The 15,976-nt window shown below is 44.4% G+C and overlaps 1 protein-coding gene across 1 annotated transcript in view; it reads right to left on the bottom strand.

Moving 5' to 3' along the window:
* Positions 1 to 844: 844 nt before the first annotated feature.
* The window catches only part of LOC144163614 (uncharacterized), a 90,973-nt gene continuing 75,841 nt past the window's right edge, over positions 845 to 15,976 (bottom strand). Inside the window, exons 8-9 of the mRNA XM_077694421.1 lie at positions 7,260 to 7,317; positions 845 to 1,126 (exon numbers count right to left, since the gene is read on the bottom strand). Of these exons, the coding sequence (XP_077550547.1) occupies positions 1,092 to 1,126; positions 7,260 to 7,317 (93 nt within the window). The 3' untranslated portion in view covers positions 845 to 1,091. The remainder of the gene's footprint in view (positions 1,127 to 7,259; positions 7,318 to 15,976) is intronic.

The following is a 15,976-nucleotide window of genomic DNA, read 5'->3' as shown; positions in this document are numbered from 1 at the left end:
TGGGAAGAGACGGGGGTATGGTTTGAAACTTGGGCTATTGGGTGGTTAAATAACTGGCTTCTGATAAAATGACCACTACAAACATGGGAGTTCCGCTTCAGCTCTCAGGCTCCCATTCTGTCACTCAAGAAAACCGAAGGCACAAAGCTCACAGTTACAGGAAGTGTAAACTACCATGACGTTTCCACGGCCACGCGGTAATCCGTCTTGTACGTAAGTGCCTTTCTCGCGGTTTAAGCTGTCGTGGAAACCGTAGTCATTGAAGCCACACAAGGTAATTTAAAGTGGTAGAAAAGAACACTAATAACAGTTTTATTTCTACTCAGATAGCGTGGAGCCAGACGCAGAGCTCCACGAAAAGCGCTCATGTCAATGTAGCCCCTTCTCAACCTTAGAAGTGTCCAATGCGTCTACGTAGCCGCTAGTATATGTAAGAAGAAATGAATACTACTAATAAAAATGGTTTTAGTCGTACTCAGATCAGGTGGAGCCGAGCATAGATCGCTGCAAAAAGCGCTCAGCCCATACCCGTCTTTAAAAGCGTCCGACAAGTTTACTGAATATAAGAACCCAACACATCTGTGGAGACTTCGTTTAAACGCACGTATCCGCTCACACCACCGCCAAAACATCCAAAGCACCGAAGCAAACACGGCAAACACAACGAAAGGCTGCGTAGTCCAATGCACCGGCTCATTCCACTAACGAGGGGAGTGCAGGTTGGTGGCCCCATCCGTCCAGCTTCCCGGTCCCTATAACATTCCTGAGAAGTGCAGTATATAGCGGTGATGGCACTCCAACAGCATCTTGGTAGCTCGTTTCAGAGCAAAAACTTTATTACAGCACATGTATCAATGTTATTCGTATCGTTGCAAGTCACCTCCATCTCTAGCGCCAAGCTGGGTCTTCCTTGTCACCTCGCTCTCTTCGAGCATTCCTGCGACTTTGCCAGGCTACCAGGTGTAGTTTAAACGGCAGCTTCCCCTGGGCTCCATCGCTAGTACCAGTCTGCCCGCATTTTACGTGCCCGCCGAGGAGAAAATGACGTGACTAGTCAAGTGCTCAATGCTGCTTCGCCGGCACTCTGTGTTTCAGTCTCGCCCAGAATAGGTCATCTGTGGGTATCCTTGACCGCAAGAGAAAGGCTGCATTTAGTCATCCAGTAGCGATAGCTGTAAGGCGAGCTGTGAAATCTCTAAAAAAGGCAATTTATTAGAAACACTGTGTCTATAGTCGGCTGTCGGTAGTTGTTTAGGTTCAGCAGTGTTAACCCCGAGCAATTTTCACCCAGTGGTTTTAAGAAATATTTGATAGCTATACAGCCAACAGTTGTTTTTCTACGTAGTCAACGTTGATTTAGTCAACACGGAATACCGGTTTAGGGGTAAATGGGAAGTGTTTTTTTTTATTTAGTAGATTTTTCACAGCGAGGAGTACGCACCTGATTTGAACTATTTGGCCATTTAGTGTATGAAGCGTGCCGCAATCCAAACATAGAGCTGGTTTGAGCACATTGGAATTGTTAATGAGTGAATGTGTGCATATAATACACGGCCTATCCTTGCCTTCTCTGTCAGAGAAATGACCTCTGCTGACCAACTGGCAAAACCATGATTTATTAGCCTCTGGCTTACCCTCCTTAGTGAAGTTGTAAAGAAATCTTGCAGATGTTAAAGGAAATTTTGAGGCAGAGCAGTTTGAATCAGATTTTAAAAATTTTGTTCACAGGTACATCTTGCAGGTGTAGTTCACAATCTTAATATTTCGAGGTGTTATTGAATGCAACCTCTTCTGGGAGTGCCATTAGATGCAGTAATACCATAAAGACTTTAATGTTGTAACTTTATCTGACAATAAGGCAAATATCATAATTGTGAAGCAGAAATACCTTCAGGCAAAGCTAAACAGTAACAGGCTTTTAAGGCCATAAACAAAAGCATTGGACCTAAATCCAGTTACCTAGTCATAAAAGCTCCACAGTTGCGCAGAAAACCACTCGCTTGTTTAAGAGGCACCAAATAATCTATTGTGCCCGTACTAGTGCTATTCTACTGTGATAGTTTGCTTTGGGTTACGTAGGAAAAGCTAACTGTATAGTGATCATGTTCACGTTTTTTATTTAAAAAGTATTTTTCGTACAGCATTGCTAGTACAGGCTCATTAGTGCTTTTTGACGATTACACCATCTGATTGTAATGCCATTCATTATTGAGATTTAATACAGAGTTAGCAACCAAGCTCAGTTTTTGTGCTGAGAAAAAACGCTCCCTATTTAGGGCATTTTTCAGATTGGTACCACTAATAACAAAGAAGCCAAAGCAATTATTTGTGGGGTTTAACGCGCCGACGCTACACAGGTGATGAGGTGCGCCGTAGTGGAGGGCTCCGGAATAGTTTTGACCACCTGGACGGCCGCCGCAGCCAGAGCAAGTGCTCGTAGCGTTATTGAGTAGTTATGGAAAGAATAACATTAAAACTGGTTTTACAGTAACCTAAAACAATATCGCTAACTTGACTCGCCTTCTTGTTTGTGCTGGCGGTTACATCTACTGAATGAGATTGCGCCTGGCATAGTCTGTATTTTTTATGTGATCGCGACGAGATTACTTTGACTTTGGACTTCCTCTAAAATAAAAGCTTCCACTTGCTATTTTTCCTGCGCTGAGCTTCACAAAATTATTCGTGCGTAAGGATGATGGCTGTTTTTTCAGCCGCACTTTTAAGGGAACAGTAACACTGTTAACGCATGCTACGTACTAACCCATATACCCATCTTAATGCTATAGGTTTTTACGTAGTATGCTATAGGTTTTTGCATCTTAACGCTTTTACTATAAGTACCCGAACTTACTTTCATGCATTCCAAGAAAGTATATAGACGTTCAGAAGGGTTCAGTTTACACTGTTTTTGAAGTAATTGTTCTAGTTCGCTTTACCTAAACTAAATTACCTGGCCACTCTTATAATACTAATAGCTTAAACGGTCATTTAGACGAATTTTTACTGAATCTGCCACTTCTTAGGCAACTTTGATATAGAGCTTTAGCATAGAGTTTTTCTTGTGTATCACGCACTGCGCGTGGGAGATGTTTCCTAATAAAACGCGTAAAGACTAGTAAAACCCTTCAAATAACGACTTATTGCTGGAATTTAATGGCAGTACCATTGTCGCCCTGCCCTGCACATTATGCCCTGGATTTCGCTGACCCAAACTAGAGATTGCAGATGATATACGAGTATTTTTTTCCTACATGACCGAAAACCAAATGTGTGTTTTTTTCTTCCATCCGGCGGCTCAAATATTAGAGGTTATCAATTTTTTCTTTAATATCGCCACGGTGTTATTCAATATAAATACTTTTTGACATGGATTCGGATGCTTGCTTTGCTACGTGTAGTTTAGGTGCGGAGTACCTTAGGACCACACAATGTCCGTCTGGGTCCGTGCGCATAGCATTTACTATCGCAAAAAATCACACACGCACCGGCAGGATTCAAGCTTGAGTCTGGTAGACAAGACAGAGTTAGTGTCAGTCGTCTTACCCATTGGGCTACGACCGTGTGTTAGTATCCGAGAGTCAAACGGCTTACTCTTCCGCCTGTAATGGTGCGGTGTGCCATTCGACCTCTCAATGTTTATCCGCGTCCTTCCGTGCATAACCTCCATCAAGCGAAAATCAAAAGAAATTCGATTTGAGCCGTGAGTTGCAGTTTCATTTAGCAAATAATCAAGGTGCAACTCACGGCTCAAATCGAATGACGGTCGGGGCACAAATCGGATGTCACTCGGGAAGCAACTTGAATATCATTTCAAGTCCCGTACTCGGCAATCTCTTCATCATGCACGAAGTGGAGATGCTGTCATTTTGTTAGTCGTCTCCTCATGTAGTCACGATACTAAAACACCGGGAAACTCGTTTACGCCTCGCGCTAGAACATAAGGCGTACTAAACAAACAGCGGGATACACGTTTACGCCTCGCGCTAGAGAGCTTCGTGCTTGTAAGACAAGAGACCTTTACAGCAAAGCTGAATACCACTACCCCCAACGGTGTAATCTCCGTTGGCTAAAATGCCAAGGCGCCAAGAGTACACTTATACACTGCATGCTTCGCCCATCACCAGGTTGCACGTAGGTGGAGATGGCCCGGGATTTTTAATCACCGCATCCGACGAGAGACAGAAGACGTCTGCGATTATGCGGCTTAAGGTGTGATCGTGAAGGATTTAGCTGCGGGGTGGTGGTGATTATAAAGAACAAAAGCAGGGTAGTGGTCAGTTTATGTGAGAAAGCGACATTGTATGTGTTTTAAAGTGTTATGCTATAGTTTCTAGGCTGGACTGAACGATGGAATTTTGCGTAGGAAGAGAGTGAAGGTGTTGCTTGTCGAAAGAGTTGTTGGAGAACAGGAAAATGGGGTAAACAGATGGTAGAACGCTCAAAGCTGTAACCTTATGTTTAGGGTACAATGCCGTTTAAGCCAGCTCGCGGTGATCTTGAGGTAACGAGATACCACAAGCTGCCTTCCACGTGTTGATAGAAGAGGAATATGCGGTATGTACAAGATTCTAAGCACATCCCAATTCTAATCACCCTCTCCTACATTCGGGGAAAAATTCTAATTGCATGCGAATTTCAGCACCCCCTTTTTTAAGAAGCATTCGCATGAGGGTTTCACACGAGGGAAAGCGGGCTTGAGTTGACGTTGTGGCCAAGTCATTTAGGAAGCTTTCAGTTACAAACCACTTCAACAGAACAGAAGACGATTTGAAAAGATGCTACTGCGCGACATAAAACACGGACACAGAAAGACGAAGGGACGAGCGCTGACTTATAGCTATATTTAGTACGATGAACCCTGTACCTTTTATACACATTCTTTATGTTAACATAAATAGCAAAAATTCTAATCTATAGTATTACACCACCATATCAGCACGTGTTAAATGCACTTGTCACAATCTATAGAAACAACAAATCACGTCATGCCCAATGTGCAGCACGTGTTCGAAAGGAAATCTATCTCTCTTTTTTGACAACGCAATAACCGCCTGGCTTACACACCATGCCTTAAAATTTCGTGCGATTGAATACTTTCTCGAGTAGTTTGATTACCGCTTATTCCTATTACTTCAAACATTTCCAACTGAGCGTCAGCACTCGTCCCGTCGTCTTTCTGTGTCCGTGTTTTATTTCGCGCTTTAGCATTTTTTACAATAAACTACCGACAAGCCCAACCATTCACTTTGTTAAAGTGACAGACAACCGATTTTTGTCGAGTATATATTCTTTATTCCTAATGAAAGGGCATCACCTAGGGCACCTTGACGAGAAACGGTTTGGCTGATAACGCCCTATAACTTTTTAAATCGAAATTTTTAGATTTACGAGTGGTATGTGTCCCTCCCAAAGATAATGCTGACAACCATGACATAGAGTAGCTCGGCAACATACTTTTGTCTGCAGGCGAAATGAAAAACGATGTTTAAAATCTTGTCCCCAGCTAAAAAAGTTTTAATCGCAGGCTTTTCTGTTCCGTTATGTTTTTTATTGCAACGGTCTATTTTGCACGAATGCGCCATCTGTTGGGATAGACGATAGGTAGAATCTGGCTTCACGTTGTGGAGGTGGGAAGTTCGATTCTCCCGTGTGCGACGTTCTCTTTTTTTAAGCTGCCGTTAGCGTATTTGGAAACTGGAATCAAATATTTTGCCAGAAGAAACGCCCCTGACTCAGGCAGAATCGTCAAAGCTCGTTCACTGGGTCCGTTTACTGAACGCTGCCGTTGATTCTGGTCATGAAGGCTCAGTTAGCCACACTGAGAGCAACCCAGCGATATAGTGCCTAGAAGTATATTGTAGGCACTCTACCAGCGACGGCGGGCATCATGTCTTTAAAAATTTCAAAATAATGTTTAGAAATACATATACAATTTAACCTTGTTTAAATACTTGTGTTAAAAGGTTTTCAATACGTAAATAAACGTTTCAGCAGTTGCAGAAGCAGCCAGGTTTGCAGGTCACGTGACAGGCACACATATTGTAGTGTCAAGCTTCGACACTACGAACCGCCACCCTTCCGATTTCAAAACTTTGGTGCCAAATTAAAATTATTTCCGCCGATTTGTTTAAAAGTTGCTTGTGGTTACCGGCCGGGCTATATAAAACGCTCTCTTTCATGTGAGCTAGAGAACCTATACGCGACAAAAATTGGTTGTCTGTCCCTTTAACAAGACAATTTGCTGGGAGACACTGAAAGCGGCGCCCTAAGCGGCACAACTCACTCAAATGGTATTGAATTTCACTGGGTATCGTACGAAAGCGCCGGGTTCACAGTACATATTTCTCGGTTGAATATTTGACCAATAAAACATTACTCCTTTCGCCCGTCTCGTCGAGGTACGGCCGTGAAAATAAGTAGCGTGGTGGGGAGGTAATTTAGGTTTTTCGAGTCTAAACATCCTCCTCACTTTGTGCATCGCAATCTTGGAAAAAGGGGTGCTAGAATCGAGTAAATACGGCTTAATGTTTGAGTTGTTCTCTCCACAGCATACACGTAGAAATGGCTACGTTGCGCGAAAGAGGACGGACGCGTTCCCGAATTTAGAAGAGTTTAAATCTCATGTTTCATGTTCCCACCAAAAATCTGCGTCCACGTAAATTTGTAGATACTTGTGTTGGTTTGTCATCTACAGAGTTTGCGATTCGCCAGAATTGAAACACCTAGTGGCAGGTTGATGGATGATGAGGAGAAGTTCCTAATGTTTTCCGGTAATGGATCCTTGATTAATTAGCGATGGCTCCTGGCGACTGCGATTATTGCGGTAATCGTGCTCGCGAGGAGCAAGGTTTGTGAGTTCACGTGTTTCCTTGTCGGTGCCTCGTTCTCTTCCAGCCCCTTCTGCCCAGGTGTCCAGATACCGTTAACTTTCTTTATGGTAGATGGGATTAACTTACCGAAGCGTTTAACAATTCTAACTGCAGCCAATAGTCTAATGACATTTGAGAGTCTGTAAAGATATTCACGCATATATATTCGGTACTTGAGCTAGTCGGAATGTGGAGAGAATTGCTCCAGCTTCCCCTTCTTTGTTCCAGCATGCAAGACAGTCAGGCAGTCAAAAAGATTGCCGGAAAAGTTAACTACGATAATTGCTTCTTCATACGTTTGCACATTCCGGAATCAGTGTAGTGTTACCATACTTTTTAAATCGTGTTTTCATAACTTTAGGACGACTGTGACCCTATGCTTTGACCTACCGGAGAGCGGAAGCCGTCGTGGACATTTGGGGCCATCGTGGAACGGCTGCGCCAACGGCTGTATGCGGAACAATATGCACGGTGTCATTTCGCAAATGAAACAAGTCAAACATGCGGCATATCGGAAGGATCTTTTCGTTGCTAGATAAAGATGACCACAAAAATAAATAGTTCATAATGATCACAACAAAATATTCTCCCTGTAAATTGTTACTTATTGTAAATCCTTTATATCCAACAAGTCAGTCAATCACCCAGCTTTCTAATCAATCCTCAAATCAATCTGATTGTTCAACCCAGTACGATATATTAGGTTGTTTAAGCTAACTTCAGCCCGAGTTTAAAAAATATGCCGATGCACTAAAGACGGCGCGGCCAAATATGTGTTGCTCTGATTTATATGTAGCGTGTCACACTATTTTTTTGCACCTTGCCTAATCAGATAAACAGTCACGCTTTATGCGGAAGAAGTTGGCTAATTAACCAAATTCTGAAGCAACGAAGCTACGCAAAAAATTTCGATTTGAAATTTGCAGAGCGGTTTGCAGAATGTCCGATTAAACAGTTTCCGTCTCTCTATCTCTTCGGTAATACTGTTTGTCTGCTTACTGAAAAAATACAAAAAACAACACTAGATATGCCAGCTTGCGCGTCCTGATTGCAGTGCTCCCAAAGGTTTTTCGCACAAAAAGCCATAGGCGTGCTGTCGCTTGAAAGGCGACAGTTCAGCGATGTAGGCGTTGGCTGATCCATTTGCGCCAGCGATGTGCTCCCCTCGCGACAGTTCGTCATAGCGATAAGAACTGGGAACGGTGATCGTTCGCGTCGCTGACGTGTTGGCAGCACATGTCTGGTTGTTTTCGCACCGGACGTTTTGGAGAGCTGCAATTAGGGCGCGCAAGCGGGCATGTCGCGTGGTGTTTCTGTATATCATGCAGGAGAAAGCTGAAACCTACTACGGAAACTATTTATTTGGAAATTCTGAAAACCGCTATGCAGCTTTCTACTTGGAATTTGTTCTAGCCTTTCTGCTTTAGAAGTTGGCTAAACAATCTTCACTAATTATCTAATTACGCAAAATAGAAAAAGTGTTGCTGCAATCCAAACTGTGAAAGTGGTTGGACTGCGAAGCTCTAAATGCCAGCTTGCGCGTCCTGATTGCAGTGCTCCCAAAGGTTTTTCGCACAAACAGCCATCGGCGTGCTGCCGCTTGAAAGGCGACAGTTCCGCGATGTAGGCGTTGGCTGAGCCATTTGCACCAGCGATGTGCTCCTCTCGCGACAGTTCGTCATAGCGACACGGGGCGGCCTCTCTCGCATCCACCGTGGTCCCACGTAATTCGCTCCAGCAGCGCCAAATCCTCCCCTAGTAGTACGTGGCCTCTGAGAAACGTTGCATTATTCGCCATGGCAACGAGGGGCGAGGGGGGAAAGGGCGTTTGGTGACGTCGCGGACGCTGATGACATCATTTATCCCGCGGCAGCCAGGCCGTGCCGCCGCGCGCCGGCCCCTGAAACCGACGCTCGTCCAACTTGGACGAGCGGCGCCGATGACTCGAAATGGCCGCCGCCCGTCGTTTGTTATGTGTGCAGTAAAGTGTTTAATAAATGAACGAAGAAAACATGTAGGTAATAGTACGTTTTCTGGTGTCGAATTGTTATCTTTGTGGCGATAATTGGAGTGTTACACAAACATTATTTTTGCTATGCATTTATTCGAAATTCATATGAGGACGTCTTTGATTCGAAGTCATGAAAACACATGTACTACACCTATATATTGCACATACATTTTATGTACACTGTATTGGACTAAGCAAAAATATGACATATACAAATTTAGGCATACAATATTGTAAAATAGGGAGAAAACGTGCTACACACACATTTACAATAACACGGTTAGGCGGGCTAGTTGGTATTCTGAATTCATGGCTGTAACTTTTGCGCAACTTTACACGGTGACCGGTACAGGTCTTCGAGTCTCTTTTTGTATCGGTCTCCGTCTAAAGTTGCGCAAAAGTTACAGCCATGAATACACATTTAGGTACACAATACTTCATTACAAAAGAACTTCGAAAGTTCTAGTCCCTACACAGATTTTTTTTTTTCGCGCATACTTCGGCGGGAGAAGAAAAGAACTTGAAAGTTCCACTCAATGTATACTTATTTCTTGGGCTCACCTCGAGACAGGAATGTTCATTAGACATTAAAAAAATTCGTTTCAGTTCAGAGACACAATAATTGAGAATCTATATGTTAAAACAGAGCACGCACACGTATGCTTCAATCCCTGCCTTGCGGGCTAAGAGTTAACGCAAACTCTGAAAGAAAGCGTTGACCCGCCCAATTAACCTGCATACACTTCCGAGAAATCATGTTCACACCAACAAAATGCAGCCATAAAAAACTGTTGCAACACAATGACCGCACTGTAGACACTCTTTGCTGGATTATATTTACGTACAAAAACAATGCCCAACCATGTGCACGTCGTAGAACACAGAACACAAATCGAGCGAACCCGTCTTTTCTTGTAATGGCGCGTGAATTAACAGTCTGCTTACCGGGGGTGGCAGGGAAGGCGGGGGGGAGAAGACACCCAGAAAAAAAGAAGCTTTCCTGTATTTTAAGCCGCAGATATCGGCCAGGTTTTTACAACCTACCCTCTAACTCGCGTCTGGGCAGCGCCTCTTATCTCATCCTGTCCGATACGGCATGACCATTCTAACTTCAGAACTATGGAACACCAAACCCATTCACGATAAGATGACAAGGCGCGGGCGCGCAGTTTAGATTGAACAGCAAAGCCGGCAATCTTGGTTTTATTTATTTTTTAATGAGCGAAACGCTTGCAATGGCGGCTGCAGACAACGCATGTATTTCGGTTTGGCCTTCCACTGCTTCATGTGAAAATCGACTTGCATTGAACACCGCGGAGTTAGGTCAGATTTTTCGGAGCTCTGAAGCAACGCTTGGCAGTAGTTTCGCCGCAAATATACGTTTTGGAGCAAGACGGAGGAGGAAAAAATGCTTAGAGCGCAGCACCTCCACGCAATCAATCGATGTGGTAGTATGTACGCCATGAAAGGCAAGAAGCGCGTACAGTTGAGCTTGCCTTCTTTGTGAGCAGGTGCGTCGTGATGACATTGGATGGATTGAGGAGAGTCACCGGAGGAAACGTCCAATGAAGTCGCAAACCGTCCTCGACTTGGGGCCCAACCCTAGACTCATACCTGCTGCACGAAACAACAAAAAATACCTTGATACGTATACTGAATCGACGTTCCAGCAGTTACTAAGGGCAATCATAAAAAAACGGCAATGCCACCACAAATTGATCTTGCGAGCAAGTGTGTGCGCGCCAAAGACGCGTTTACTTCTACTAAAACTTTGCGTACCTGCACAGCTGGGATATATTTGCACATTATTTTCCACTCCAAGACGAGTGACATGTCTCATTAACTTCACGTTACATGCGCGAATTATTTTGAAAACAGAAGAGTGCAATCGGTCGGCTTTTAAGGAATTCAGTATAACTTGTACAAAGTTAATTTGCTTACCTGTCGTCTTTGGAGAAGGCGAGAAACTTGGTCGAACTGTACCGCCCTGTGTTGCTGCACCACAGAGCTGCGCAGGAGTGGTAACACTCCTTCCTCCGCTGCCCCATATTTAGAATACATTCGAATGTATTTTATAATGGAGCGAAACGTTCCGCCCGTGGAAGCGTTTAGGCAACCCGCGCAACCCTTCGCACGCCGGCTCGCTCACGCGCGTACCGAACTGGCCCGCCGTGCGCGCCGAGAGAAAGAAAAAAAAAATATTGGCGCCGGTGAGCTGTTGCGCATGCGTGAGGAGGCGCAGAAGCGTTGACGGTGTGGAAAGAAAGAAACACTGAGGGAAAGGGAAGGGCCACGCCGCAGCACCGTGCCGCTAGGATCGCCACAATTTCGGAAACCGAAACTAGCCAAAGTCGCCGACCAGTGATAGCGATAAGAACTGGCAACGGTGATCGTTCGCGTCGCTTACGTGTTGGCAGCACGTGTCTGGTTTTTGCACCGGACGTTTTCACTAATCTTCAATCTTCACTAATTATCTAATTGCGCAAAATAGAAAAAGTGTTGCTCCAATCCATACTGTGAAAGTGGTTGGACTGCGAAGCTGTAAACGACACCCACGACAATTACCAAGGTGAAGACACCTGAATTCTCAGACAGGTCTGTACAAAAACGGAAAACAAGAAACAAGTGAAATGCACCCAACCAAACTTTCTATTACTGCACAACGACATTCACAGCGGCTTTATGTTCACACGCACGCACGCACACATACGCACGCACGCATGCACACACACACACATACACACACACACACACACACACACACACACACACACACACACACACACACACACACACACACACACACGCACGCGCACACGCGCAAGCACGCGCACACGCAAGCATGCACACGCACGCACACGCACGCACCTACACGCGCACACGCACGCATACACGCATGCACACACACGCACACATGCACGCACACACACGCACACACGCGCGCACACGCACGCACGCACACACACGCACGCACGCGCACACACACACACACACATACACGCACGCACTCACGCACACTCACGCATGCCACACAAGCGCTAGCGCACTTACACACCGATGATTTCTAACAGCTCCCAGAACTCGCACCACCGCTTCGCTTTAGCCAACATTATCCGTTTCTTAACCAACGCTAAAGTAACGCTCGTAGGCATAAAAAATGCGACTTTTTTGGAACCCGGACTAATACACCGACGTGGCAAAGCACCCATCGAGTCATCAGCACGTGGACTGCTCCGGGGACGACAACAGCTTTTCGAGCAATGCTTTAAGCTTCTCTGCAATCCTCACACTTTTAAACTCTTCAGGAACCTTGTGGAAACGATATACTGAAGCCTTGTTTTATATACTGGTAGTTTTCACGCCCAAGATAGCATGATAAGAAAGACATCGCAGATCATTTCAAACATTATGACTAATCGGGCTGAAAAAATCACCGCGCATGGAGTTACGTTCATTCCTGATCGCCTGGTGGCCGTTGGGTGAACTAGGCGCGAGCCTCAAAGCTGGGAATGACATTAGAACTTCTTGTTGCTTTTGGTTTTATATCCAAATTGCCATGAGCAGCTAAAAATAAAAGTGGATTCGACCAGGTTTGTTCTGGTATCTCGAAATATGTTTGGGGTTTTATTCTAAACACCGCTAGCTCCCATTTTACAGCAATAGCAGTTTAAGATATCAATATTGACAGTATCTGTGATTACGCTAAACGTCGTCAGTCCTCGTGGGTTTATATAGTGCTAAGAAGATTTGGAATGGTTCCGAGGTTCAATCCATAATATAACTTGTTGCTGGGCTGCTCGACTCATGGCATCTGCGAGAAACGGTGGTGCAGTAGGGACAACCACAAGAATGACGGACAGGACTGGGGCTACTGCAGCTGATTTTATATCCGAAGTCCGCAAAAAAAATGGCGGCCTCTCACATATAGAGGAGGGGCCAGGGTTGTGCCCGTGATTCATTGGCGGCAAAGTCCGCACTATTATGCGAACTTGTTAAGGTTAACAAAATGAGATTTAATTTTTACTTGTACATTTTAGGTAACGTGGTCCACACGAATGGCTCGCATTTTCTGCCCGAGGATAGGTCTCGGAGAGATAATAACGCAACGAAACCATTACCGAGGTCGACACAGCAGTTACTTTGTGATGCTATTCATGTCTGATGGAGGGATTTTCCTTGGTATCTTGTTATATGATGTTTTTGGTGAGCTGGGAAATGGTCTTTCTTTTTTGCAGCTATTGGCTTTTGTTCGTTTTCGCTGAATATTTTAGGTTAATCGTCGTATTATATGATATTTAATGAAACCATGCCACCAAAAAAGTGAAAGAATTAGGTCAATATTTAGCGGAGGTGTGTTATATGCAATGATTTGAAGTTATTCGCAATAACGTTAGTGCAAGAGAGACAAAACATGAAGCGGGCGTAACTGGCACTACCTCAGAAAATTCCTCAATACACATATCATATTATCGTAACCATCGGGACTCCAACTTATCACTTTTTCGATGGCTAACCACTGCCACCGAATTGGCAAGGAGTTCGTGTATCGGAACGGAACTAGCGCCGGACTTGCAGGCAGCGTATACAAACTTTGGGCCGGAATAAGGCCAGGAACTGCTATTTAAAAAGAGTTTTTCAGACGGTGGACGGCGTTGGAAATTACGCCCACTGCTGCTTTTCACCGCCCACGACTCTTATTTACCGCCCCACTGCTTAAATTCTCTAGGCCCACACCTTTTCTACTTACCCATTTCGAAATGTGCGGCTTAGGAGCAAAAAAGGGCCACAGTGCAACAAAAAACCCCAGCGATAGCGGTCCGCACATATTGCCACATGTATATGTGGAGGAGTAGAAACACGTTGTAAGTTGGTAACCTATTGCCAGCTATGTGCAAATGTCGCAGTGAATGCTTATTCTTATTGCAGTTTAATTTGTTAAGTAACTTCCACTTTTCCATACAGCGTGGCATGCAATACGCGGTATTTGACTAGAACTGTTCAGTTTTCGAGATGAAAATTTGAAATTCTTGAACATAGCAACGGGCCCTTTCTGTTTTCAAATTGTCGACTCAGATATATCTGGGGAAACCTCTGAGAAAAAAAGGTTCTGCAAACGGCAGCGCAACTCGGATACAAGTGCTGACGACAAACTTCCTGCAATAAAAACTAACAGGGCAACTCGGATAAACGAGTCGACTACAAACACCCTGCAATAAGACCTAAATCGGCAAATGCACAACAGAAAAACGGAACAGAATAATAGAAGTTCCACTTTGCAGACTAACGTTGGTACACACACGTGAAACGCAATATCCCTTTTCAACGGCACACGAGGCCCACAGTGTACTGGATGTGCACGAGTGTTTACCGACCTTCAAGTTGTGGTTGAACGCAAGTGACGCAATCCACACGTAAGCATATACATTCTTTAACTGTATACTCACCAGATATCCCTGAATCCGCATCCAGTGCGTGGCTTTTCCTATGACGGCATGCTTTCGTATAGACACGTTTTAGACTCATCATCATCATCATCATCATCATCATCATCAGCCTGCTCAGGTCCACTGCAGGACGAAGGCCTCTGCCATTTACCTCCAACCACTCCTGCCCTGCGCTACTGGAGTCCCATTTTACCCGCGAATTTTTTTCATACCTCCTTCGGATTCATCACCCTCCCCTTCTTGTATGCCCATCTCTTGGTATCCAGTCTGTTACCCTAATTGTTCACCGGTAGTCGGTTCGTCTCACTACATCGCCAGACGAAGCTCATTTCTTTTCCTTTACTTGAACTATGATATCTTCTAGAGTTTTTTTTTCTGGTCAAGGTATCTCGTTTCTTTCTTTGAGTGTACTCCTATCAATATTTGTTCCATGGCCTGTGGACCAAAGTTTTCTTTCCAGGTATTTGGTGAGGCGCCAGGTTTCAGCTCCGTTTGCAATAACCAGAGGTATGTACTAGGTGTAGATTTTTCTTTTCAACAAAAGACATGGCCTACTTTTTATTATTGTGGTATGTTTGCCGAGTGCTCTCCAACCTATACCTATCCTGCCCCCGATTCCTAGTTCGTGGTTGGGGTCAGAACTACCCACTTGTCCAAGGTAGCTATATTCATTTAATTCTCCTAGCGCCTTGTTTCCCAAGCTGAAGAGGATGTTTTGGCATCGTTATTTCTCATTATTTTGGTTTATTCATATTTATCTTTATCCCCGTGACCGTGCTTTAAGGTTTTAGTTTGTCAGGTATTGTTTGTAGGTATACTGCAGTCCCACTCAGCAAGATTATATCACCCGCAAACCTAAAATGGCTGAAGTATTCCCCGCTCACTCTAAGCATGCGTTTTAAAAGTCAAGCTGTTTAAATACCTCCTCCAGACATGTTGTGAATAGTTTTGGCGAGATGGCGTGTCCCGGTCTTACTCCCTTTTGCATCGGAAATTTATCGCTTTGACAGGGGAGGTTAATCCCGCCCGTGCATTCCTGATAAATGTCTTCTAGAAGTCTTATGTATGTCTTCTCTATTCCCTACTATTTTAGTGCTTCTGGTACGGCTGCGATGCGCACATTGCCTCTGAATGCCATACAAAGGGGTTTAGTGTTTTCTGCGGATTCTTCTATCACTTTATTGACAACACGGATGTGATCCATGGTTGAGTACGCTTTCGTAAACCCTACTTTCTCTTTGGGTTGTTGGAAATTCGGGCAGTCCCAAATGCGGCATAATATAACTTTGGTAAACAGCCTGTAAGCAAGTGAGAGTAAGCTGATGTGCCTGTAATTCTTGAGGTCCTTGGGGTCTCCCTTCTTATGAATGAGAAGGCCGGTGGTTTTTCAGGCTACAGCCCCTGTTGAGTCTTCAAGCATTCCGAAAATAGTACATAAATCCTTTCCAGTGCAATACCTCCTATATTCTTTAAACATTCCACCGTTATGGTGTCGCCACATGCAGCTTTTCGTTTTTGTATGTCCTTGAGAGTCTACGGTACGGCCTCTTTAATTACTAAAGGCACATTGCAAGTTCAGATTTCAGTCTTAGTTGTTTCCCTTCGCGTAACATGACTAGTATAGAGCCTGATGTAGAATCGGTCTATTACCT

Source organism: Haemaphysalis longicornis, unplaced genomic scaffold (assembly GCF_048455015.1).
Source record: "Haemaphysalis longicornis isolate Haplotype H1 unplaced genomic scaffold, Haemaphysalis longicornis Haplotype H1 scaffold_125, whole genome shotgun sequence".
Lineage (NCBI taxonomy): Eukaryota > Metazoa > Arthropoda > Arachnida > Ixodida > Ixodidae > Haemaphysalis > Haemaphysalis longicornis.
The sequence above is the reverse complement of the archived record's forward strand: the minus strand, read 5'-3'. Positions and strand labels throughout refer to the sequence as shown.